The sequence below is a fragment of the Nothobranchius furzeri genome, chromosome 14 (genome assembly GCF_043380555.1).
Source record: "Nothobranchius furzeri strain GRZ-AD chromosome 14, NfurGRZ-RIMD1, whole genome shotgun sequence".
Taxonomy (NCBI): domain Eukaryota; kingdom Metazoa; phylum Chordata; class Actinopteri; order Cyprinodontiformes; family Nothobranchiidae; genus Nothobranchius; species Nothobranchius furzeri.
In genome coordinates, this window is record NC_091754.1 from 12,088,033 (window position 1) to 12,112,572 (window position 24,540).

Here is a 24,540-nt window from a genome sequence, read left to right on the forward strand (position 1 = left end):
ACAATTGTTTATTTTAAAGGCTTGAGTTCAAGCTAATCGTCGTTTTACTCCACTTGTGGATTTTTTTTAACTTAAAACAAGAAAATCTGATCATATTTAGGAATTTTTTCAATGAATGCTGTTTCCGGTTCTATCCTTGGTGGATGCTTTTCTATGTGGGGCTTCTATGGCTCACCCTAATTGGTGCTCCTACGCTAAACACCGATGCCAGTGTATTTCCTTTGATGGGGAAATGGAAACCCAGTGACCACAAAGCAGCAAAATAAAAATAGATGAATGAAAATATCTTTTTTTTAGATATCAGGGATATGATTTGAATGCATCCAGGTGCTCGGGTTATTTCATCATCATTTTTATTATTATTATTTTGTTTATTATAGAAGTAGGAAGCAGACAATGAGGCACTGCACATTATGAAGTGTTCCAAAGTGCAATCATTCAAAACCGATTGTGATTCATACAGTGATGTGTGCATGTGGAATGCATGTGCACACTTTTTTATGAGATGGGTTATTATAAACATGAATCTTGTGAGGTTATTGGAGTCCCCTACATATTTAAAAAGAGCAATTTTTGAGTTGTTTTTTTTTTGCTGCATTTCTTAAGCATGACCGCATGGTATGGAAATAAATGCTCATTCATAGATTTCAGTGTTATTTCTTCGTTAAACGTGACCTTTTGTGCTTATTTTTCATTAACTGTGCAGAATTAGAGTTTTAGCAGAAAAAATGTGCGCACATATTTTACGTTTCGCTGTCAGCTGCTCGTGTCTAGACACAAGCTGCCCTGAGAGATCGGGATGGAAGACTCACAGATGTCAGGGCTGAGCTACCGGAGAGAAAACACACACATTGGAACTATAATTAAAGGAGACATTTGACTTTCATCATAACTCCCACACGTGTTTGCTGTCAAATGATGATGATATCAAGTGGTGAATGCACATTCTCTATAATACAAAAGAACTGGCTGGCTAGTTAGTTTTTAATTTGTTTAATGCACCATCCTCTCTGGATACTACAGTGTGTTAGCAACCTTCCTGCTGATCTGCATGAAGTCGTGTTTTTGCTTAAGTTAGTTTACAAAGTCATTATTGTGTACATCAAACTGCACAATTTTAATGTTTTATTCTTTTCCTTTTCACCCTGCAGCTGCACACTGAGAATAATCACCGTTTTCACACTGAGATAATAGCTTTTTAGAATAGAGGTTTTTTTTCACTTTATAAACCTCTTTAATACAATCTCACCTTTTTATGAAGAAAAACACCAGAACTTGTGTCCCAGAACCACTGGCTGTAAGTCAAAAGTCAATTAATGCTCCAACTTTTATTCCCATCAAATTTAAAACAAACATAATAACTTAAAACATTTTTATCATTTGACCTGTCAAATTAAAACATAATGGGGTTTTCTTAGAAATTAAAGGCGTGGAACACTGAAAACATTTTTTAATGATTTTTTCTGATTATAATTGGTAACGCTGAGTATTTCGTGCAGACTGAACATGAAAAAGTCTCCTATACCTATCTCCTGAATTAGCTTCTGATAGAAAATTGGTAGTAGAAATCTAGGATTTGGAAAACTTGACCAAAGCGGTTTCTTGGACGAACCCATCTTAGCTCGCGACATGGAGCTTTAACCTCCAGGAGAAAACCGAGAATGTCTTGGCTAGCAGAAGCTAACCACTAACTCTTAGCAACTCGGTCACACAGCAGAAGAAGGCTTGTGGTGTTTGTGGAGACGAAACATGTCACTGAGCAAACAGAGTTGGAGGTCGTGATGCTGTTGTCCGATCCGAGGTGAGATGTCCAAATAAAATAAAGAAATAAGGCTCAAAATCTGCTCAGCAGACTTGTCCGTGCTGACCCAGGCCCTTCTGGGCTTCATTTGTCCTGACGATAGCTTGCAAGGCCACTGAAATGATTAAACAAGTGTTCAACACTTTGTAAAGAATTGTAATCCCAGCTGAGTAAATCAAGGTCGCAAATTTCACCCGAAATACCAGCCAGCTTTCTGTGTGAACAGCTGAGCACAGATTCTGTTTCTGACACCAAGAAAGTTTGTCTAAAACTAGGAATACAAGTGTAGACACACACGGCATACAGCGTTCCACTGTCTGCTGCACAAGGCTTCAAGCGTTTTAGGAAAGGATTAAAGCAGTTTTTGTTGTTTTTCTAAACTAGCTGATGCTCTGCAACGCTTTTTATTGAGTGAACTTGAACGCTACCTGTCTTGTCACGCCACCTCAGCACTGATCCATAGAGGCAGTAATCACATGTGAGCTCCACACCACTGCAGCCGCTGACAGCATTCACACTGACAGATCTAATATTGTTCACAAGCTCAAACTTCTCCGTGAAGCTTTTCTTTTGTCTGAAAGTTTTATTTACTTTTTGCACTCTACTCGTATCTCTGCTGTCAGCAGTGAACTGCCAGCTTCTCTGCATCAACAAATTAAGCATTTGGTGCTTTCTTGGTCATTGCATGTCATGATTTGATATCTTGGCTCCCTTCTGCATGCTGTTTGTGTTCTTGGCAAATAAAAGTGAGCAATGGTGCTGCTGGCTGGGGTGACTCTTCAGGATAAACAGCCTTGAAAACAGTCACACACAGTTGGTTGTAGGGATTAATTTGTTGGCGTTTTCTATGCTTTTGCACAATTCTGCTGGAAACTGATTTTATCATGACTGCTGGGCTTGACCTGGACCCAAACAGTTTAGCGAGTAGCAGACTGTTCATCTGGAGATTTTGATAGTTTATTGAGCAACATATGAAGTTTTTATGTTTCCGATAAGGCTGTCTGAACACAGGATAAAAAGGCGTACCTTTGCAAGGTTTATGGACCGTTCCCACCAGCACTGACTCAGTTTGGCCCTGTTCCTAAACATTTCCACAAGAAACGTGTACCAGGTTGATGCCTCCTTTTTTACAATAGCGTTTAAAGTGGTTCCAAGTAGAGCCCTGCACTCAGATTGGGATCGTGTGGGACCTAATGCAAATCGTTGGGAACAGGCTGCTAAGAAGAGAAGATCCCAACTCTATGGCCTGGCCTGCATTCCATTAATGAAAAAACTAAAGCTTGGCCGAGAGTTTAGTGACATTGGCAGGTTCAGGCTTCAAGTTCTTCATCTCATTTGAGATTCATGCTGAAAAGTTGGGCCTGTGGAACTAATCTAACCATTACTTTTCATTTGTCTATTTATAGAAAGGTGGGAGCGGAAGAATCAAGAGACTGACGGGTGAGGATTTCAGCAGGCAGGAGCAAGATTGAACAAACATGGGTTTTTTGGTTAATTTACACAACGGTCTGTGGGTCCGGCCCCGTTGTCGTCGATGCATCTAAATTGGCGTTTATGTGGTGAGCCGACCCTACGCATCCACCTATAAACTGGCTGGCTGAAGCTGTCACACTTACAGCCACCTACTAGTGGGAGGCTCTGATTGGTGCGCGTAGAATCAGCAGCATCCCGGATGTGCGATTGATCAGCTACCTGGATGCTGTGGGGTAAACATCTTCTCTGACTCGGCTCAGACCGGGCGGCGCAGACTGCCTGCTAGGAGCGCTCTTTGATGGAAGAGGAGTCCACTGTAGCTTTCTGCTCAGTGAGAGAGTACAGTAGGAAGCTGTGTGCTTCATGCCAGAGTATCCAAAAGCAACACTACTCCCACCTGTTTTTGTTTACTAACCTGTGGTGCTTAAGAATGACACCACAAGCTTCTCAGTGCCACTTCAGTACTGCTTGAGGGCTTAAAATGCAACATCAGACAGAGATGCTCACCAAATGACTAGAGGGTGGAGTCCACCTTTCTGCTAGCAACCCTTTCCAGGGCTCTTCTTTTTGAATTCTGACAAAGTCAAAATCAGTTTTATTGTCAATTCTACCACATGTGCAAGACATACAGAGAAATGAAATTGAGTTTCAGTACACACAATTCAGAGATCAGACATACATGGGCAAGACACATGACAAGAATTGGTGACTGTGGTCCTTCGCAACACGAGTCGCGCTACCTTAATAGAGGAAAAGGGAATTACATGAGGATAAATTGGGGGAGGGGAAAAAAGGCATACCAGAGTTACTCCCGGCAGGGCGTAGCTTTACTATGCAAAAAAATGCCTCAAACATATAAGCACGAACATCACAGTTCACAACATGAGACTCCGATAGGGAGGGTAGGTCGGGTTTTCACAGCATCTGTCTGCATTCCTTCCTTCGTAGGGGTTGTTGTTAGCAGCTCAAGGCTGCCTTGGCGTCAGATTTGGATAACAAGACTTTGTTTGGGTCAGGCAGAGATAATTTTCCTCTCTGCCTTGAAGTCTGTATTGATCATTCAAGTCCTCCAGTGAAGCCAATTTAGGTTCTAATCATCCCCCCACCGTCCGGTGACTCTCTCCGAGATGGCATCCATTTTGCGCACTAATACCGGTAACGCAGCTAGAACATCGTCCAGCTTATGATTCACCTTGAGTAACATCCCAGTCTGTGAGGTCACCGCCCGGGTGGTGCTTTCCGTGGGTGCGGGTCGCACTCCAATCGCTCCCGTCTTCCCAAATTTCCAGAAAACCAGATATCCTCCCATTCCAATCAGAAGAAATCCAGTGATCATCAAGCCAAATATCCACATGTCTTCGACATCCTCCTTGGACAACTGAGAGAGGCATACGATCCTCCAGACCTTCCAGGAATCGAGAGCATATCCCGCTGCGTGTGTCCCTTGAGGGCAAGTGGGAGCCCCCTCCTCCGTTCTCATCGTAGAAAAGATCTTATCAATCGCGTTGAATGACCAATTAATTAAATCCATTTCTAAAAAATAGGGATTTCCAGAAGAAATGCAGAGAAGCGCTCTGTAGGCAGACAGGACAAAAAGCCTTGGGAAAAAAATATAAGGGAGCAAAAAGGGAAGCGTCTGTACTCTGCGAGCGCCGGAATGAAGAACAAGCCACAAACTAAGCGAAATACCCAACATCACTATCATCTCCTCCATTTTTGAGTTGTGTTAGGCCCACCCTGCTAGGATGCCCACTAGAGCCGTTTCTCAGTTGGAAGGGAAAACTGCCCAAAGCATGTAGTCGAATCTCACTGAGAAGCGGAAAATGATTGTTCTAGTGAGGTCTTCAGAGGGCTCCTTTTATAGAAGGTTATGGATTAACATGTTGAGTCCTCAGTGCAGTATGGGAGAAGCATACAACAACTTGTAACCATGGAGTTGGGCCTGAAAGTCCTGGGCTTGTGTATCAAAACTTCATAATTTCCTCGGCATCGTGCTAATATGCCTAGTACATCTCAAAGGTCCCAACTAGCTGCTGCCAGGAGTGGTGAAGGTCCACTTTGTGAAGAAGAGCATAGCATACGTATGTGTGAATCGGAACTCTAAAGCAGCAAAAATGCTGTTTATTTAAACTTTGCTGAGTCTTGGATAAATGGAATGAATGAATGAATGAATGAATGAATGAATGAATGCCTCTGACTTTAATTAGGGTCATGTCTATTCTATTCGTCCAGCTAAGGTATAAGGGTGTGTTCTAATCTGTCTTATTTTGGTTTGATTGGTTTCATGTTTTTTATTTATTTTTTCAATTTTGGGATCATAAAATTAGAATTTTATAAATGATAAAGGCAGCATAAATCCTATTTTTTATTCTAGTTTTATTCTATGTGCCAAAAAGAGCTCCAGTGAAACATTAGTCTGCTGTCAGATATTCCTCAAACTATTTTTACTCCAAGTTGAGACGTTTGATCTCGCACATGCTGAAAGGCGTTTTGACGTCTTCTAAAAATCAAAGCAAGATTTAAAATTACACGAATCCAAAGGATAACTCGACACTCTTAAGAAACGCCGAAGCGTTGAAACATGTCTGCTTCCCTGTTTAATGTTGGCCATTATCCCAAGCATTCCTTAAAGCAGAAATCAGCTGCAATTTAGAAAATTACGTCTGGAAAGTGGTTCGACCCTTCGGACGGAGCTTTTTGTCACGAGATCCAACATCTTTAGCATGACGATTAAAGGAAGCGGTTGCTATTTTCTTACAGTGTGAAATGTTATTTGTCATGATTTAAATAGATGAATGCAAATGCTCAGATGTATCTGATAGGAGCAGAAATCTGTTCATGTCTGCTTTCTGCAACGCCTTTAGCAAATGTAGCTTTTTGATGTCGGAGCCGGTTATCTAGGACTTGCACAATATTTCCTGACACCCATAAAATTCAGGGACTGTCTTGTTATCTTGTTTCTATGGCGACGAGCAACTATGACTCATCATTTGAAGTACTGAATACATAGTTGGCTCTATTTCTTTAAAGGTTTGCTTTGATTTCTCTTTTTTTATCTTGATCCCGTCTGCAATGGAACATGCAGATTTTGTTTTTACGTGATGGACGGTGTGAGAAATGACACCCAATGTTGTTGAATCACCCTTTACCTGTCCTTAAGGCACATCAGTATACTGTGACACCCAATTTGAGAACTTCTTTCCAAAATTATATAGTGGGTGAAAATAGATGACAAATATGTCAGCCATGTGCAATACTTTCCTCCTACTCTGTGGACCCAGAAGTGCTTTTGACAGCTCTTTTTATGCCACACTACACCGCCTACTGTGAAAGAGACTCCTCTTTCCTGCAGTTTTGAAACCCAACAATCACCATCTCTGTTTTCCTATTTATCACTTTGTGTATCCTACATTTTTTTCCTCTTGCTTTGCATCTTCATCCCTCCTATTTTGCCGTCCACCTGGGAGTCAGCTGGATGAGGAGGAGGAGGGATGCAGGCAGATTGATGAAAATGAGACATCCTGCTTAAGCTGAAACATAAATTCAATACAGCTTTATCTCCTTTGTATGGTTTATTCAAAACTACAACTGTCTCATGTCACACTTTGTTTTAACAGTCTTTTAATGGTGCTTCCTGGTCTCTGCTACAAAATCCTTAAATTTATTTCTCTTCATCTAGGTTTAAACGTCTTTGCGGTAGTTGAGACTTCTAGTTACAAAAGCTTGCACTGCTTGCATTAAAGATGTGGCCACAGCAAAGGAAAAGAAAACAAATGTTCAACAAACAGCGGTGCAGAGGTCTTTCTTTTTACTTTGTCCAAATTTAAGCTTCTAATCTTTGCAAATAGTTGCTAAAATCTGCTGCTCTACAGCCTGTGAGAATAATGTTGGATGCTAAAGACTTGTAGAATTGTATCCCTTCATGTCAGATAAAATGATTCTTTTTAGCAAACTAGGTCTTTTGTTCTGGAGCAATGAAACTCCACAGGAAAGCTTTTGTTGCCGTTTGTAAAAATCTTCTTTTACGACTGGCTTTAAGCTGAAAATACCTTTGGGTGTTTTTCCTCATTTCTTTATTATTTAATGCACAAACATCGAGTAACACATCGTATTCTCATTATGCATTATTATGCTCAAACATCCAACTGGTTGCAAAAGAATAGAATGGAGTAGAAAATCCCTTTATTGTCTTGCAGTGGAGAAATGTTGGTGTCGCAGCAGCAGTTGCATTCACAACGAGAGCAAAGAGCAAACAGAAGGAATAAAAGACACTGAACAAAACATGTCAGAAGATTTATATGAATTTACATTTTAAAGCAAAAAATACAAATAAAATACTGTATTAAATAGCAGATACATCTATCCATTCATTAAAGTCCGTTTTTATCTGGGGTTAGATCGCAAGGGCAGCAGCCTAAGGGAGGCCCAGACTTCACTCTCCCCAGCCTCTTGGGCCAGCTCCTTCAGGGGACTCCCCAAAGTGTTCCCTGGCCAGGTGAGAGACATAGTCCCTCCAGCATGTCCTGGGTCTTCTTGGTCTCCTCTCGGTTGGGCGCGCCCAGAAAAACCTCACCAGGAAGGCATTCTGACCAGATGCCCGAGCCACCTCAACTGGCTCCTCTCAATGTGGAGAAGTGGAGAGTCTACTCTAAGCCCCTCTATCTCTAAAGGAGAGCCCAGCAACCCTGAGGAGAAAACTCATTTTGGCCGCTTGTATCAGTGATCTCATTCTTTCTGTCACTACTCAAAGCTCGTGACCATAGATGAGGGCGAAATGTAAATCGAGAGCCTCGACATCCAGCTCAGCTCTCTCTTCACCACGACAGATCGGTATGATGCCCGCATCACTGCAGATACAGCGCCTGTTGATTATGCGAACCGTCTTTCACTCACAAAACCCCAAGATACTTGTCTACTCGGGGCAGGACCTCGTTCTGGGAGAAGGCGTTTTACCCATTGTCGACTCAACACCATGGTCTCTGATTTAGTGGAGTTGAATCTCATCCTAGCTGCTAGCTGCGAACCGCTCCAGCAAAAGCAGGAGGTCATGTTCTGATGGAGCCAACAGGACCACATCATCTGATCCCCTCGCCACCTTGGCTACGCCTAGAAATCCTGTCTCTAAAGGTGCAGCCTTGGAAACTACTCCTACTTACTGCCAGCAATGTGGACCGAGCTTTGACACTGGTCATACAGGGACCTAACAGCCTAGCAGACACAGTTATAGAATAAAAAAAGAACATTTTAACCAGTTTGTAAAAATGTTCACGTGCAAAAATGGAGACGTTCCGCTCTTACTTCCTGCAAACTGATAGGTAATTAATTTTATTTATCCCATATTACCTTAAAGGACGACACACAGAGGGAGAGAGATTATTCGTAATGTCCATGAATCGTCATGCGAGAGCTGGGCGCAGAACCCCCTCCATGGAGCTAACCAGCCCCCCTCTGTTCCTGGGGAAAGCCTTCAGCTCACCAGCTCTGCATGCCCGCATCCTCCACCAAGATGTTAAGTAATATTTAATCTCCATAACCCTGGAACCTGAAATAAACACTCATGACAACGAGGGAGATATTTTACCCTGAATCCCCAAAATAAAGGAGAGTCAATGCAGAGGAAGCCTCCTCCGAGGCTTTCCCCCCGTCACTCCCATGTGTTCTCAGTTCGTCAGGGGCTTTATTCAGCAAAGGACGGAGAAGGCGGGGCCTTCTCAGGTTACAGAGGTACAGAGGTTTCTCTGGAAATCCACAATCAACATCCTGGAAATCCACAATCAACATCCTTGACTGCAAACGAGCTTCTCTGCTCAACCTTTCATGAACAGCCACAGTTGACAAACACAGAGATTCATGAAGTGTTAATAACACAAATTGGGCATCTTTTAGGCCTCAAAAAGGTACAATTATAAAAATACCCAACACAAACTGTGCAGTGTGCAACAACACAACTGCCGTCTTGATTGTTATAACTTCTGTGGATGTAATCATTTAAAATATTGCTTCAACAACACAGCTTAATTTTAATTTTAATGCCATTTTATTGCATTTAAGAGAAGTTAACGGTCTCCCTGGCAATGAATGGGCTTTAAAAGACACTGAGCAGTGTCCTCATGAAACCATTATGCCTTCATGTGATGATAATAAAAAAAAAACTTTTTAAATAACAGCCTTTAGCTGTCGGATTCCTTTTGTTTCATGTGTGGTACCGAAGCGATAAACTCTCCTCTCCTCCATTATAATGAAAGACGTCTGGAGCTGAAAGCTGACGGAGATACCTAAGAGCAAAGACGTGTAATTACCAAAGAGCACAGATTTAGTGTTCCCCTGACTCAGCTGGCCCAACTGAAGACATAATATGTCTCTCTGCAGCACAAAGCATGACTATTGTTGCAGTAAGCCCACACGCTGGCACATGGAGTGGCTGCATTTTCCAACCTCTAGCCACAGATGCTTCAAAGCTGTGACTTCAAACATGAGGTTAATCATTATGTTTCCTTTCTAAATACATTTAAGGGGCCGTAGTGAATAATAAAGTGTCACATATTTTACATAATCCAATTCCCAATTTTCTAAATCTAGCTAAATTTCATCATATATGGAGTGAAAAGATGAACGCATCCTGGAGAGTTTCTGCAGCCTCCCAAACCCTGATCCTGTCCAGAACATGTTCAGCAGGGACCGTCAGGAAGCGCACCGCTGAACGAAACATAACAAAGGTTGTGTTTTGGGTCAGTTGCAGCAGAACGCTGCATGTGAAATAATTGTAAGATGGGACAGGAAAAAGGCGATGTCTAAAAGGCAAGATGGGGTTATTGGAAAATGTGGGTTTACGACGGGTGAGAGTTGAAGCCAAAAGCAGCAACTCAAAGGAAAGAATACGTGTAAAGTGTCGCCAAGCTGGAGGAAGCTGAGCTGAGGTGATCAAAGTGAAGATCAGGAGAAAGTGAAGTTGGGAACAGACGGGGAAAACAGGGTTAGGGAGAGTAAACTGAAATCCACACAACAAACAGTGACTTGAACCAGACTCACTGGTAGCTGAGTGTGCAAACTGGCAGCGAGGGGAAGGTGGAGGTCCGTACAAATAGAGGGGGAGATAGGGAAGGGGAAGCAGCCTGACACCTGCACAACTCACCGCCACCTGATCCAGCCTCGTGTAATGAAAGCACAAGACAGAAACACTGGAAGTGGAGAGCGAGGCGTCTCTTCTGAATGAAGTTTGACATCACTGATCAATGTTGTTTTGATGCGAGTGGATGTAGAGGAGACGCAGGTCACCTGCTAATTCTTTGTGTTCTTGTGCACGACTGTTGCTGATGCTCTTTGTGTACTCATAATCTTTCTTTGTCACACATAAAAGTACTATAACATATGATCTAAACATAAATATTTCATATCAGTCAAAGATAAACGGACTAAATATAAAAAAACATTTTAACATCATTTGTTGATTAAGGGGAACATACCTAAACCAACCTGACCGGGTGTGAAAAAGCATTTCATGCTTTAATTTGTATCAACCCACATCGAGAGGAGCCAGTTGAGGTGGCTCGAGCATCTGATGCCTCCTGGACGGCTCCCTGGTGAGGTTTTCTGGGCACGCTCAACCGGGAGGAAGCCCAAAGGAAGTCCTAGGACACGCTGGAGGGACTACGTCTCTCGTCTGGCCAAGGAACGCCTTAGGAGTCCCCTGGAGGACCTGGCCCAAGTGGCTGGGGAGAGGGAAGACTGGGCCTCTTTGCTTAGGCTGCTGCCACCACGGGCCCAATGTCGGAAAAGTGGAGAATGGATGGTTTGAGTCTGATTATTTCAAAAGATAACTATGATTTTTATTTATTTTTCAAGCTAGTAGCTACACCCAGACCTGATTACGGCTGGACCCACGGAAATAAGAAATCGCCTAAACACAAGATGTAGGCTAAAAGATCTGAAAAAGCAACGTATACTGCTCCATTTTAAAGAAAGCATGCATGGAAAAAATTTAAAGTAGAGCATACAGATCACTGCAGTTCCTACTTTGCTAAGGTTTTGGTCCCCTGGAGTGATTAAAAGGTGTGTCCCTTTAAAACTGGAGTAAAACTAACATGGGTAGCAGGAGCTAAGGAGGTAGAGCAGGTTGGCCAGTAATTGGAAGGTTGCAGGTTCAGTGGCTACAATGTAGCTCATTGTGTGTGTGTGTGTGTGTGTGTGTGTGTGTGTGTGTGTGTGTGTGTGTGTGTGTGTGTGTGTGTGTGTGTGTGTGTGTGTGTGTGTGTGTGTTTGTACTCAATTCAATTTTATTTATATAGCGCCAAATCACGACAAGAGTCGTCTCAAGGCACTTCACATAATAAAAATTCCAATTCAGGTCAGTTCATTAAGCCAATCAGAAATAATGTTTCCTATATAAGGAACCCAGCAAATTGCATCAGGTACAGCAATCCTCAAACTAAGCAAGCATGTAGTGACAGTGGAGAGGAAAACTCCCTTAAACCTCCAGAGGATCCTGGCTCAGAATAAGCAGCCATCTGCCACGACAAAGTGCCTTGGGGGCTGTAGAACCCTGAGAAGTCGCTGCAAATACACACCATTTACCATAATGTCAATTTTATATGGCTCTATTAAATTCCCGCTCTGTTAACAATAAGACCTTCCTGCTCAATGATCTAATTCTCTCTAAAAACCTGGATTTTCTGTTTCTGACTGAAGTTTGGCAGCAAACATCTGATTATTCTGCTCTGATTGAACACTGCCTGAGTGGTTATTCTTTTCTTAGCCAGCCCCAGGGTTCTGGTCGTGGTGGAGGCCTAGCTGTTGTTTTCAGAGATCATCTTCCATGTAGCTCTACAACCTCTGGTCGCTTTGCTTCCTTTGAACTGCAGCTGATTAAAGTCGGGCGTAAGGACCCGTTCTACTGGGCTGTGGTCTATCGTCAACCTGGTCCAAACAGTTCTTTCCTTCAGGAGTTTGGTGACTTTCTATCCTCCACTGTGAAGCTGTCCAGACTGGTGATTGTTGGTGACTTTAACTTCCACGTTGATGATCCCTCCGATCTCTTTGCCATGAATTTCTCCAGCCTTATGGACTCCTTCGGCTTTACCCAGCATGTTTCTGGCCCCACACACACCAGGGGGAACACTCTAGACCTTGTTTTTACCCTGAGTCTAAATGCTGACAGTGTTTGTCCTGAGGACGTTTATATTTCAGATCACCATTGCATTTTCTTTAACTTGTCAGTTTCTGCGTCCCCACCTCCTGCTCGCCGTATGGTTAGTTCTCGTTTTCTTAATGAGAGCACAGCTAGCAATTTTTCTGCTGCTTTTGATCCACCCTCTTCTTCTGATAACGACCCAGATTCCTTAACTTCTCAGTTTAACGAGCACTGCCTCTCCATTCTGGACAACATCTGTCCTGTCAGAACCAGGTCAGTTCCTGCAGTGAACCCTACTCCCTGGTTTAATGACAGCCTTCACAGCCTGAAGCGCCAATGCAGAAAAACTGAGTGTTTGTGGAAGAAAACCCATCTCCACGTCCATCTGCTGCACCTAAAGGATCTTCTGACATCCTTTAACTCTGCAGTCAGAGACGCCAGGGTTTCCTATTTCTCCTACCTGGTGTCCCAGAGCAAAGGGAACCCCAAGGTGCTGTTTAACACCATCAGCAGCATTGTCTCTCCTGCCTCTCCTACAGCCTCCATCCACTCTGTTGCAGACTGTGAGAACTTTCTGTCTTTCTTTGTGGACAAAGTCAATAAGGTTAGATCTAGCATCTCTCCTTCAGCCTTATTGCTGCCTCTCCTGGCTCCAACCAGGCCCATCATCCTAGATAGCTTTGCTCCTGTTTCTTTGCCTGAGTTAACCAAACTAGTTAACTCAATGAAGACCTCTGCATGCCCCCTCCACATCTTACCCTCATCTTTGTTTGAAAGTGCTTTTCAGTCCATCGGTCCCAGCGTGCTCTCTATAGTTAATGCTTCTCTGGTTTCTTGTCAGGTCCCTGCTTACTTTAAGAACGCTGTAATCCACCCGCTTCTTAAAAAACTAGTCTCGACCCCTCTCTCCATAGCAGCTTCAGACCCATCTCTAAACTTCCGTTCATCTCCAAGATCTTGGAAAAGGTTGTGGCTAAACAGCTCACAGCTGCTCTTGATGAACATAACATCTATGATAGCTTCCAGTCAGGTTTTCGTACAGCTCGTTCTACTGAAACAGCTCTTCTTAGGGTCTCTAATGACCTTCTGACTCACAGTGATGCAGGGCACTGTTCTGTTCTGGTCTTGCTGGACCTGACTGCAGCCTTTGACACTGTTGACCATCACCTGCTACTGGAGAGGCTGAGAGACTGGGTCGGCCTATCAGGAACTGCTCTGGAGTGGTTCTCCTCTTATCTTTCTGAGCGCTTCTTTTCTGTGGCCGTCTCCAAGTTTAGGTCCTCCACCACCTCTCTTACCCATGGTGTCCCACAAGGTTCTGTGCTGGGGCCTCTGCTTTTCCTCCTCTATCTGCCCCCTCTTCAGCACATCCTGAGCTCCTTCAAAGGAATCTCCTACCATCTTTACGCAGATGACATCCAACTGTACATCTCCTTTAAGCCCCATGAGATGTCTAAGCTGCAGCTGTTACACACCTGCTTAGACTCTATCAAAGCCTGGATGGTGGGAGCTTTCTTCAGCTAAGACTGAGATCCTCATCTGTGCCCCAGACAAGCTGGTTCCCAAAGTCAGAGACTCTCTTGGTCAGCTTGCTTCCCACACCAAGTCTTCCGTCAGGAATCTTGGCGTGACCTTTGACCCAGCTCTCACCTTGGATTCTCATGCCAGTTCTCTTGTTCGCTCTTCCTTCTTCCATCTCAGGAACATTGCTAAGCTGAGTCCCATTCTGTCCCGCTCTGACCTTGAGACAGTTCTCCACACCTTCATCTCCTCACGCTTAGACTACTGTAACTATCGTTTCACGTGTCTGAGCAGAACCTCCCTGAACCGTCTACAGGTGGTTCAGAACGCCTGTGCTCGGCTTCTGACCAAGTCCTCCAAACACACCCACATCACCCCGCTTCTCCTCCAGCTTCACTGGCTGCCAGTCAACTTCAGGGTTCATTTCAAGATCCTGGTTCTGGTCTATAGGGCCTTACATGGACAAGCACCATCTTACATTGGTGATCTTCTTAGTCCCTACACCCCCAGCAGGTCCCTGAGGTCCAGTGATCAAAGCCTACTGGTTGTGCAGCACCAGGCTAAAGACCAAAGGTGACAGATCATTTGCTGCTGTGGCCCCCAGGCTCTGGATCTCTCCCCCTGAGCCTGAGATCAGTGGACTCAGTGGACTCCTTTAAAAAGCAGCTGAAGACTCACTTGTTCAAGCTGGCTTTTGTGTGACCTTCTTCACCACTCTCTCTTTATTCTGCTCTCCCCACCTATTCCACCTTCCTCAGGATCCACTGATTTCCCTCTTTCCTATTCACTCTCTCTCTTTCTTAACATTTTTTCTTTTAAATCACAATTGCTTATTCTTGCTCATTTTAAATATATTTTAAACATTTTCGAAATGCGTTTTTATATTTTTACAATTTTTTTTATTTTTTGTTTTTGTGAAGCGCCTCGTGATTTTTATCTTGAGAGGCGCTATAGAAATGATATTTTCTTCTTCTTCTTCTTCTTCTTCAAATTGCATCAGGTACAGCAATCCTCAAACTAAGCAAGCATGTAGCGACAGTGGAGAGGAAAACTCCCTTAAACCTCCAGAGGATCCTGGCTCAGAATAAGCAGCCATCTGCCACGACGAAGTGCCTTGGGGGCTGTAGAACCCTGAGAAGTCGCTGCAAATGCACACCATTTACCATAATGTCAATTTTAAATGACTGCTGCAAAACAACTTGTTCTCCCCTCTCCCTTGTGTGCCCATGTTTTTACAAACACATCAAGCACAAAGCAAACATGTTATATAGTATAAAAGGACAAGAAAAACTCCAAGGCGATAGAAAAAGTTAAAAAGCCTTTATTGTAATGGCTAGGTCACATATGGCCGTTTCAGCAATGTAGCCTTCGTCAGGGAGTCAGGGAGACAAAGGCTACATTGCTGAAACTTGTTGGAGTTTCTGTTTGTTCGACTGAAACTTTCCATCCAAAGAGCATGTCAAACCAACTTAAGCTGAGTCCAGGAAGCGCTCCTTTAGAAAAGTTCTTAACAATCATGTTAATGATATACTTACAAGTGCAATAGCGTTATCGTGAGGCCCACACCCAATTAGAATCTTCCCTTGCCTCTGAATCCTCACTATTCAGAAAACACTTCCCGATGTTGACCATTGACTGACCGCTCTTTTGGTCAGATGTCCTTTTTTTTCTTTTTGTTTCATGTATGTATGTATGTATGTATGTAATGTATGTAATGTATGTATATTCCAAACGGGAATCTGACATTGTAGAATAGTTGTCGTGTTTTTGTAATCACAATTGTTGCTCTTCCCATTTTTATAATGGATTTTAATTAATAATATTATCCATCTATTGTCTGAACCCGCTTTGTCCACGTAGGGTCGCGCGGGGGGGGGGGGGGGGGGGGGGTGCCTATCTCCAGCGGTCAATGGGCAGTCAGGCGGGGTACACCCTGGACAGAGAGCCAGTCCATCGCAGGGCAACACAGAGACACACAGGACAAACAATCACACACACACACACACACACACACACACACACACAAGGATAATTTAGACAGACCAATCAACCTAACAGTCATGTTTTTGGACTGTGGGAGGAAGCCGGAGTACCCGGAGAGAACTCACGCATGCACAGGGAGAACATGCTAACTCCATGCAGAACGATCCCAGGCCGGGAAGCGAACCCAGGACCTTCTCGCTGCAAGGCAACAGCTCTAACCACTGCGTCACTGCGTAGCATTTATAATATTATTTTTAATTTTATTTTATTATATTAAATTTTTGTCCTTGTGTATTGCCTCGTGATTTTGCTTGAGATGCGTTAGATAAAAGTGTTGTTGTGAAGGATTTGCCAGAGCATGCTCTCTGGAGTAAACAACAGCAGATCCTTCTGGAGCTACGTTGTGATTTGGGACCCATGGAGCGACAAACAAACCACACTAAACCGATTCTATTTCATATTCTAGTTTACAATCACAAAAGCCCTCCAGAACCACCTCTGCTCCCCGATCACACACACGTTGTCAAGGCAACCAGACTGAATGACAGCAAGGAGGCTGCACTCTCGGACAACATTCCCAAATAAAACGAATATCCTCCAGAACCACTCCTTAAATGTCAAATGTAAATGACAACCTGTTTATGACATTGATGTTTTTATTTCTTCCCGATTGGAACCTCTCCACTATCCTGACCACGTTTCATAACCTCCGTGACTTGTTTGGTTCGTTTACACATTTTGACAGACCATATCTCAATCTCAAGTTTTCTTTTCTTCCGAGTGGAACGCAGGGAATCCCCTCGCGTGTTGAGGATGTGGCGCGGCCAAATATGGTTAATTGAGGGCGTTTCTGTAATGTAAATGACCGAGAACGGACGCGAGCACCTGGGTACGCACAGGTGGGATTTATTATCAGACGAATGCGGAGGAACGTGTGTACGAGAGGACACTGCATGTTTCATAAATCAGGATTTTGATCGTTCGTACGAACATTCTAAATGTCATCATAGGAAGGAGTGTAGGAATATTTCTATGAACGTTTGAAAGAGGCCCCAGGCATTAAGAAACTATTTTTCTTTTTGAAATGCTCTCAGTCACTTAGAGTTTCACATGCAGACTAAACATGAAAATTGTCTTCTACCCCCATTTCCTGTGTCAGCCGCCTGGTCATATCTGTCATATTGTAAAATTAACATTTATGGACATGCCCAACTTGGCTCACGACGGGGAAGGCTGTTGTTGGTTTTTAGCGTCCAGGAAAAAAGCAAAGAATGTCTCCGCTAGTAGAAGCTAACTGTTAGCATTAGCGACTCCACCACACAGCAGAGCTCCTTCATGCTTGTTTTATCTGTGGAGATAAAACAACATCAACAACTAGCAGAGGCAGTGGAAGAGGTGTGTTGCTGTTAGCCAATCAGAGATGAGATATTTGAATAATAACGAGGAAGACTCCAAACCCTGCCATCTTCTGCCCTCCACTCAGCTGGCTAACTTCAACTCCCTGAAACGGGAGCATCTGAGCTTTTTTTTCTGCACAGAGTTCAGCTCACAAGGCATTAATTTATTCTAGAGAACTCTGCAAAGGTGTTAAAGAAACAAGTGAACTTGGTCTTTAAACAAAATTATTCCTCTGAAAAGGTAACAAATCAAACACTTCCGCCTTTCTGGAATCAGACATGATGGACGGAAAAATGTCCCTGTTTTTAAAGCATATTTGAAGAATCAAGAACAGAGTAAAGGTTTTAAAATAGTCCCTCTAAATCCTCTTGGACTTCCTAACCATCCGTCATTGGTAGTGGCATTTTTTTTTATCATCCCAACGTTGCATTTTCCTTTCAGCACCCTTGTTTTGATAGAGAGCACGCTGCCTTCTCGAGCATATGCTTATCCACGCTCACCATCTCCAGACAAATTAGTTTCTTGGAGTTGCCCTCAGACGCGGGCCTGGCCGGAGCGCAGCTGTTATGACTAACTGCGGCACTTCAGAAGTCCCTTGGCAGCATGAATCTTTCCATTTGACAAATATATTCAGGATTCACTGCAGATGATGAAGCACCTAATCATCCTTTACCCTCATTAATGAAACACTGAGCAAAATGCTGTGGATTTTAAAACCAAACTTAAGCGCAGCTATTTATTTCTGTCACCACGGGCAAAATCTAAACTAATGATCATATCATTGTTCTTCTCTTCCCCTCCCCAACTTCTGGCTTGTCATGCACTGCTAATATGGACATCCACGCAGGCTCAGGTCAGTGCCATTCATTGTGTACATGTACTCTGCTTTAGATAACGAGGACTAAGTGCATGCTAGATCTGTCTCCTCTAGTCCTTTAAGACAAAATCAAACAGAAGCTTGCCTTAAATAGTTATTTAAAAGCCATTTGAATGATATTCCATCTGATTTTCACCTCCACTTACATAACCTTTATCAAAAACGTTAAGTCTTCATTGGATCATGCATTGTCGGTAACATTTTTTAGAGCGAGCTCAAAGAATAATGCTCTAAACGTCTGAAGAAAAGCACTCCAGTTCTCCAAAGAGCTCAGAATAAAGCTAAACAAGCTAATGAATGGATCTGGTTCATGTTATTGGCTGTTCTGCTTTCTTTTGCACTCTAAAAAAATTGTGCACTTGAAAACAAAACCTGTTTTTTTGTTGTACATTAACTTTGTAGAGCAAGTTCACTGGGAACCTTTTGTTTCACTTAGTTTAACATGATTGGTCACTCTTAGCTTAACTTGCAAATGAACATGGAAATAGTCTTCTACAAATATTTCCTGCATTAGCCACAGATAGAAAATCGATGGGAAAATGTTCGGATTAGATGAGCTACACAGATCTCACGTTGGCAGGGCTACCAACTCTCACGCACCGAGCGTGAGACACACGCATTCGACCCTCTTCACACGCTCTCACGCCACACCTCCTATATCTCACGCTAAACCAGCGCCTGCGCTCCCCAAACGCGCATCACGCACAGTGTGTAGGGCTTCTGAAAAAAAAAATATTAAACCAGACACAAACAACACTTAAGTAATAATTTAACTGGTGTTATTTCACACACAGAATCCCATCTATATAATCCAAGCCCATGTGCTTTTTTCCGCTCTGGTGGTTGTGAGATGGGCGGAGCGGTGAGCTCCACCTGCTGTTGACGGGACTTTCATGCCCGGTTCTTTCTCCCAGAACCGTGAGCTGCAGCTGCGCGCGCCACCAAAATGACATGCTTTATTTAGAAATGCAGCCGCCTCGCCAGCCAGTGTTGACGGAGCTTCAGTCCCGAATGTTTTTCTTTTGTTTTCACTCAACAGCCACAGATCGCTTGCTACTGTCGCTCACAGCAAGCTGGGCTTCCTACCGTGGTGACTCACTCACATGTAGTGATGTGACGTTCACGAACGAATCGAATATTTTGAACGGGTTTTCAAAGTCAACGATGAGAGCCGAGTCCCTGTATTATCAGGAAATAAAACCACATCCTCTGTCTTCTGCTCACTAATCCTCTGACTAGCTTCTACTTCCAGAGATCAACTCAGAAGTCACTAATTTATAATGGAGACCACTGCAAATGTGTTAAACAAGTGAACTTGGTCTTTAACATATCAGCTTAATCTCATGTTTGACTTGATGCGTTATTTTGCGTGCTGTGCCGCTCTAATCGATTATCTAAGTGCTACCACCGTTTCATAGATGGTTCTTAAAATCCAACTTTAGTGGTCCATAAAGTTTGTATCTAGTGAGGCAGGAGAGCCACAACTTTTAGTTTATTTTCCCTCGTGTTTCTAAACTGTGTTTCTGCAGTAGGAAAGGAGAAAGTAGGAGTAGGGAAGTTGCCAGTTTTCCCAGCAGGGGCATCTGCAGGGACAGATGGGAGATGATGACGGTGTGTAATAGGCATCTGTGTGGCCCGCAGGGGAGGGAATACTCAACACTCATTCCCACTCTCTAGTCTGAGCACACACACACACCTACTGACACACATTGCAGCTTGTCATAGCTTTTCCCACAAACTGTCCTCAAGAGCATACCTTTTACTGTGGCAGACAGTTACATAGATTGAGAGTAAACATGTGTTTTACAGGAGCATTGTGCCGGCTGCTCCCTCGGGTCTACGGGCATGCCAGATTCTCTGGCTAAGCGGGAGGAAGTGAATAGGCTCAAAATCCAGCCAATTACATCCTCAGCTGAGGGGGCTGTTGCCATGGTCATTCTGCGTTTACACACTCCATGCTGTTCTCTCTGTGTCATGCGTAGTTTTACTTTTTTGTTTATCTCTCGCAGCGGTTGCACAAGCAAGTTCAGGCCCTCTCTCTGATGAAGGTTGTCCTTAAGTTGAGCTGTTCTTTCATTTCTCTAAATACATTGGCAGACTTTTGGATTTTCAGGCTTTTGGTGTTTTTATTGTCATGAAGGGAGCCACATTCAGCTCCAACAGACCTCGGCGCGCTCCAGGAAAGCCCCAGTGCTTGATGTTAAAAAGAATCGCAAAGGAAGATGGAGCATGTTGCATAAGATGATACATGAAGTGTGAAGTATTTGCCATTTTTTCTTCTGTTTTGCCCAGGGCGACATTGTTTCTAACCAAGAGAGACATCATTAGGTGACTCTGAAAACTGGAATTCTCCCAAAAAAAAACACGTTTTTACTTCATGTAGACCCGTTTTTTTACAGGTAGCATGCTTGTGAGTGCAGGAGGTTTGGTTTCTATATTGACTTTTGTGTGCTGATTGGAATGCATGTTTTTCCAGTGATTCTCATTTGTGTCGTTTTCCCGTGTGTGTGTGTGTGTGTGCGTGCGTGCGTGCGTGCGTGCGTGCGTGCGTGCGTGCGTGTGTGTGTGTGTGTGTGTGTGTGTGTGTGTGCGTGCGTGCGTGCGTGTGCATATAGGTGTACGAGGCGGTGCCGTGCAATGGAGAGTGCATCCAGTACGAGTGGAGGATCGAGCCCTGGTCCATTTGTACCATCAGCACCATGGACGACCTGCCAGCCTGTGGGGAGGGAGTCCAAAGCCGCAAGATCAGGTCAGTGAGCGGCTTATACTTGGCAGAGCGCTCGACTGGCGCCGCAACACACAACAGCAGAAACGGGATTGGCAACGGTCCTTTCAGCAGCCTCACTAACTTGTCATTCACACCTGCAGAGCTGAAGGAAAACAGTCAAAACAAACAAATGCCTCACAATGAATGTCTAATTCATTTGTAGTCTTTTTAGTTTCAGTTGCACTTTGAACGACTGCAGGGGAAACAGAAGCATTTATTGTTTCATTGTGAAAACTCAACCTGCTCATTAGAGAAGCAGAAATGGAATAAAGCCTCTATCCAGTCGGTTGTGTCCTCTTTAGTGGACATTTTGTTCACCTTTGTTTTCTTTCACTCTTCTGAATTATCCCATTTAGCCCTGAACTGCTCTTTAGAGGACACCCTGGGCTTTCCAGTGATGTATCATTTATGTTCACATGCTGGGAAGTCCCCTTAACCCTCAACAACAACATTTTATGGAAAGAGGAAAAGTAAATCAAAAGACCTTCATCTTTTGTTATTTTTTACCAACATAATCATTAATATTCCTGTTAACATGTAAACAACAATAGTTTACATGTTAACACAGATTATCTTTTGGCAACAGCACTTTTATAAATGTCTATTGTGGTGGGCATTAGGACCGTTTCAGTGCATTTATACCACTGGTGTGCAGACTAGGAGCCGGGCATGATGATGTTATCAACTCGCTGTAAATGACTCGTCTTTGCTCGTCATCTACAAACGTGTGGTACTGATAACTGGCAACCATGAAACTCATGGAACAGCAGTAAAAGTCATTGCAGAAGCTAAGTTTCACCACAGATGTGATTCTTACATTATTCTCTACACATTGCACCTTTAATTAAACAAACACAGCATTACTAATAAAACAATAATATTCATATGCAAGAAACTATCTCTGATTACATTTGGTGTGTTGCAAATAAATGTGCTGCATTCATACTGAGCTCATGTTAAAGAGCAGGTTCACCATTTTATACTTATTTAAAAAAATTTTAATTGATCAGTCACTTTGAGTTTCACATGCAGGCCGAATGTGGACAATAATCTTCTGCCCCTACTTTCTGCTTTCTTAGTCGTAGAGGCTGTGCTGATTTAGCACCCAGGAGAGAGCAGAGCATGTATCTGCTAGTAGAAGCTAAGCGTTAGCATTAACACTTCCACAACATAGCAGAACTCCTTCAGGCTTGTGTTAATTATTGAGATGAAAATGCAAGTGGAGGAGGGTTTTAACATCTATCGGAGCAAAAATGCTCTTTTTTTCCTGATGGATGCAGATTTGTCCTCTGGCTGGTGGAGATCTTTCGCTTATCCAGTGAAGAAGGGTTTGAGTGGCAAGAAAAGCCTGAATAAAACTTCCAAATTACAATGTATTATATTATTTTCACCTGTCTGCGAATATGTGGACAAAGTCCCAGAATATTTTTTGTCATTCACTGTTTTGAGTTTTTATTTATTTTCCCATTTTGCTGCAAGTCTAAAAATGGTCAGAAAATCATTTTAATTTGCTTCTAAAACAGAGAGAGCGACAAAGAGAGTGGCATACATTAAGTTGACTTTGCAAAGGGGAATTAAAGTTGTGACCGCCTTTGAGATTAGACTTTCAGCTGCTACTGCTGCTCTTTTAGGTGTGTGAAGAAGGGAGAAACGGGTGGAGAGAACGTTACTGTGGATGATGTTCTGTGTGATCAGGAGGAAACACCGCCCAGAGCTCAGGTCTGCTTAATATCCTGCCCCAACGACTGCGTTGTCTCCCCCTGGGGGCCGTGGAGCAGCTGCCCTCTGGTACGTTTGGCCATAATCATATATTAATTAAAATCATCCTATTTTCTTTTTTTAAAGCTCCTTATACATGCACCAAGTAAAATCTAAAGTGTAGCTAATTCATGCTTTCAGTAGATAAATGAGTACTTTTGATTAATTCTCTGTTTAATGTAATTAGCTGAATATAAAATGACTTTTTCTGATCATTGCTTCACAAATTCTGCTCCTGACCTGCTTTGAAATCATGTTTATAAAATGAAAAATGTATGAAATAGCAGAAAATTGGCACATAGAAAGGGAAAAAAAATGAAGGCGTTTTTGATTCCAGTTAGCAGCTGCCAAAATATAAATACTGAACTGACGTCAAGCGTTTGTTTTTAATGGTGTCACTTTTTCTGCTTTGGTCTTTCAGATTCAGATGTATAAATATTAGGATAACATATTCACAGCACAATAGTGGTGATAAGTGTCATTTGAAAGGGTTTTGGAGACTTTTTAGTCCAAAGTTATTTGGTGTTTGGTTTCATTCTCCAGTGATATTTAGGCCTTAGGCTTGAACAACAGTACACAGGTCCCCTTGGTTGCAGTGCCATGTAGTAATAATACAGGCTATCTGTCAAAACAGTCAACTGAACTAGAACATTAGTGCGAGAAAAAAAGATAAACGCTTGTTCAGTATTTGAGTATGAAACTTTACAACGCATTTTTAGAAATAAGAATAATCTGATGAATAAATGTTGCATAAAGATGAAAAATCTGAAAAGGAACCATTTCTATTTTAATGTGATTGAATATATTTGCTGAAAACTAAATGACGATTTTTTTCTGTGCAGAATATGTGGGTTAAAATCTTAATTGCATAAATGTTTGGCACAAAGACGCCAACGAACCCAATTAAATGAAAAAAAAACTAATGATTTATTATGTTAAAGCTGTTGTAGCGAATCTACAAAACAAGCTAGGCTTTCAACAAATGCAGTCACGGAACACGAAAGTCACGAGCCAAAGTATTTAGCTGTTTTCACCATCTCTATAGATTTTATCACATAAGAAGCAAATATTATTTAAAAAATAAGTGATTGTAGGTTAAAACCCTAATTGCGTAAATGTTTGACACAAAGAAGCCCACAAACCCAATTAAATGGATAAAAGTAATGATTTATTTTGTTAAAGCTGTTGCAGCGAATCTACAAAACAAGCTAGGCTTTGAACAAATACAGTCACGGAACACGAAAGTCACGAGCCAAAGTATTTAGCTGTTTTCACCATCTCTATAGCTTTTATCACATAAGAAGCAAATATTATTTAAAAAATAAGTGATTGTAGGTTAAAATCCTAATTGCGTAAATGTTTGACACAAAGAAGCCCACAAACCCAATTAAATGAATAAAAGTAATGATTTACTATGTTAAAGCTGTTGTAGCAAATCTACAAAACAAGCTAGGCTTTGAACAAATACAGTCACGGAACACGAAAGTTCATGAGCCAAAGTATTTAGCTGTTTTCACCATCTCTATAGCTTTTATCACATAAGAAACAAATGTTGTTATTTAAAAAAATAAGTGCTTGTGTTAAATGGGTCTTCTCAATCCTTAATAGGGAGCTGAAGTCACGCCCATCAAATTCTGGACCACGGTCCCCAGAAATAAAGTTAATTCAAGCAAATGGGGCTACAAAATAAAATTTCTAATCCCATTTGAAATGAGCAATGGATTTCACTTATGGTGTTTGAATTTTAAAGACACGTTCTGATGCCAAGAAAGCGCTTATTTTCCAACGGCAGCAACATTTATTTTAGGTTTTGTGTGAAAAGAAGCAAATGCATC

At 42.5% G+C, this 24,540-nt stretch overlaps 1 protein-coding gene across 2 annotated transcripts in view; it reads left to right on the plus strand.

The window, feature by feature from the left end:
• thsd7ba (thrombospondin, type I, domain containing 7Ba) overlaps positions 1-24,540 on the plus strand; it is a 244,015-nt gene that overhangs the window by 188,956 nt on the left and 30,519 nt on the right. For both annotated transcript variants that reach the window (XM_015966811.3, XM_054747116.2), the window contains exons 17-18: positions 20,796-20,929; positions 22,579-22,735. In XM_015966811.3, coding sequence (XP_015822297.1) covers positions 20,796-20,929; positions 22,579-22,735 — 291 coding nt within the window. The remainder of the gene's footprint in view (positions 1-20,795; positions 20,930-22,578; positions 22,736-24,540) is intronic.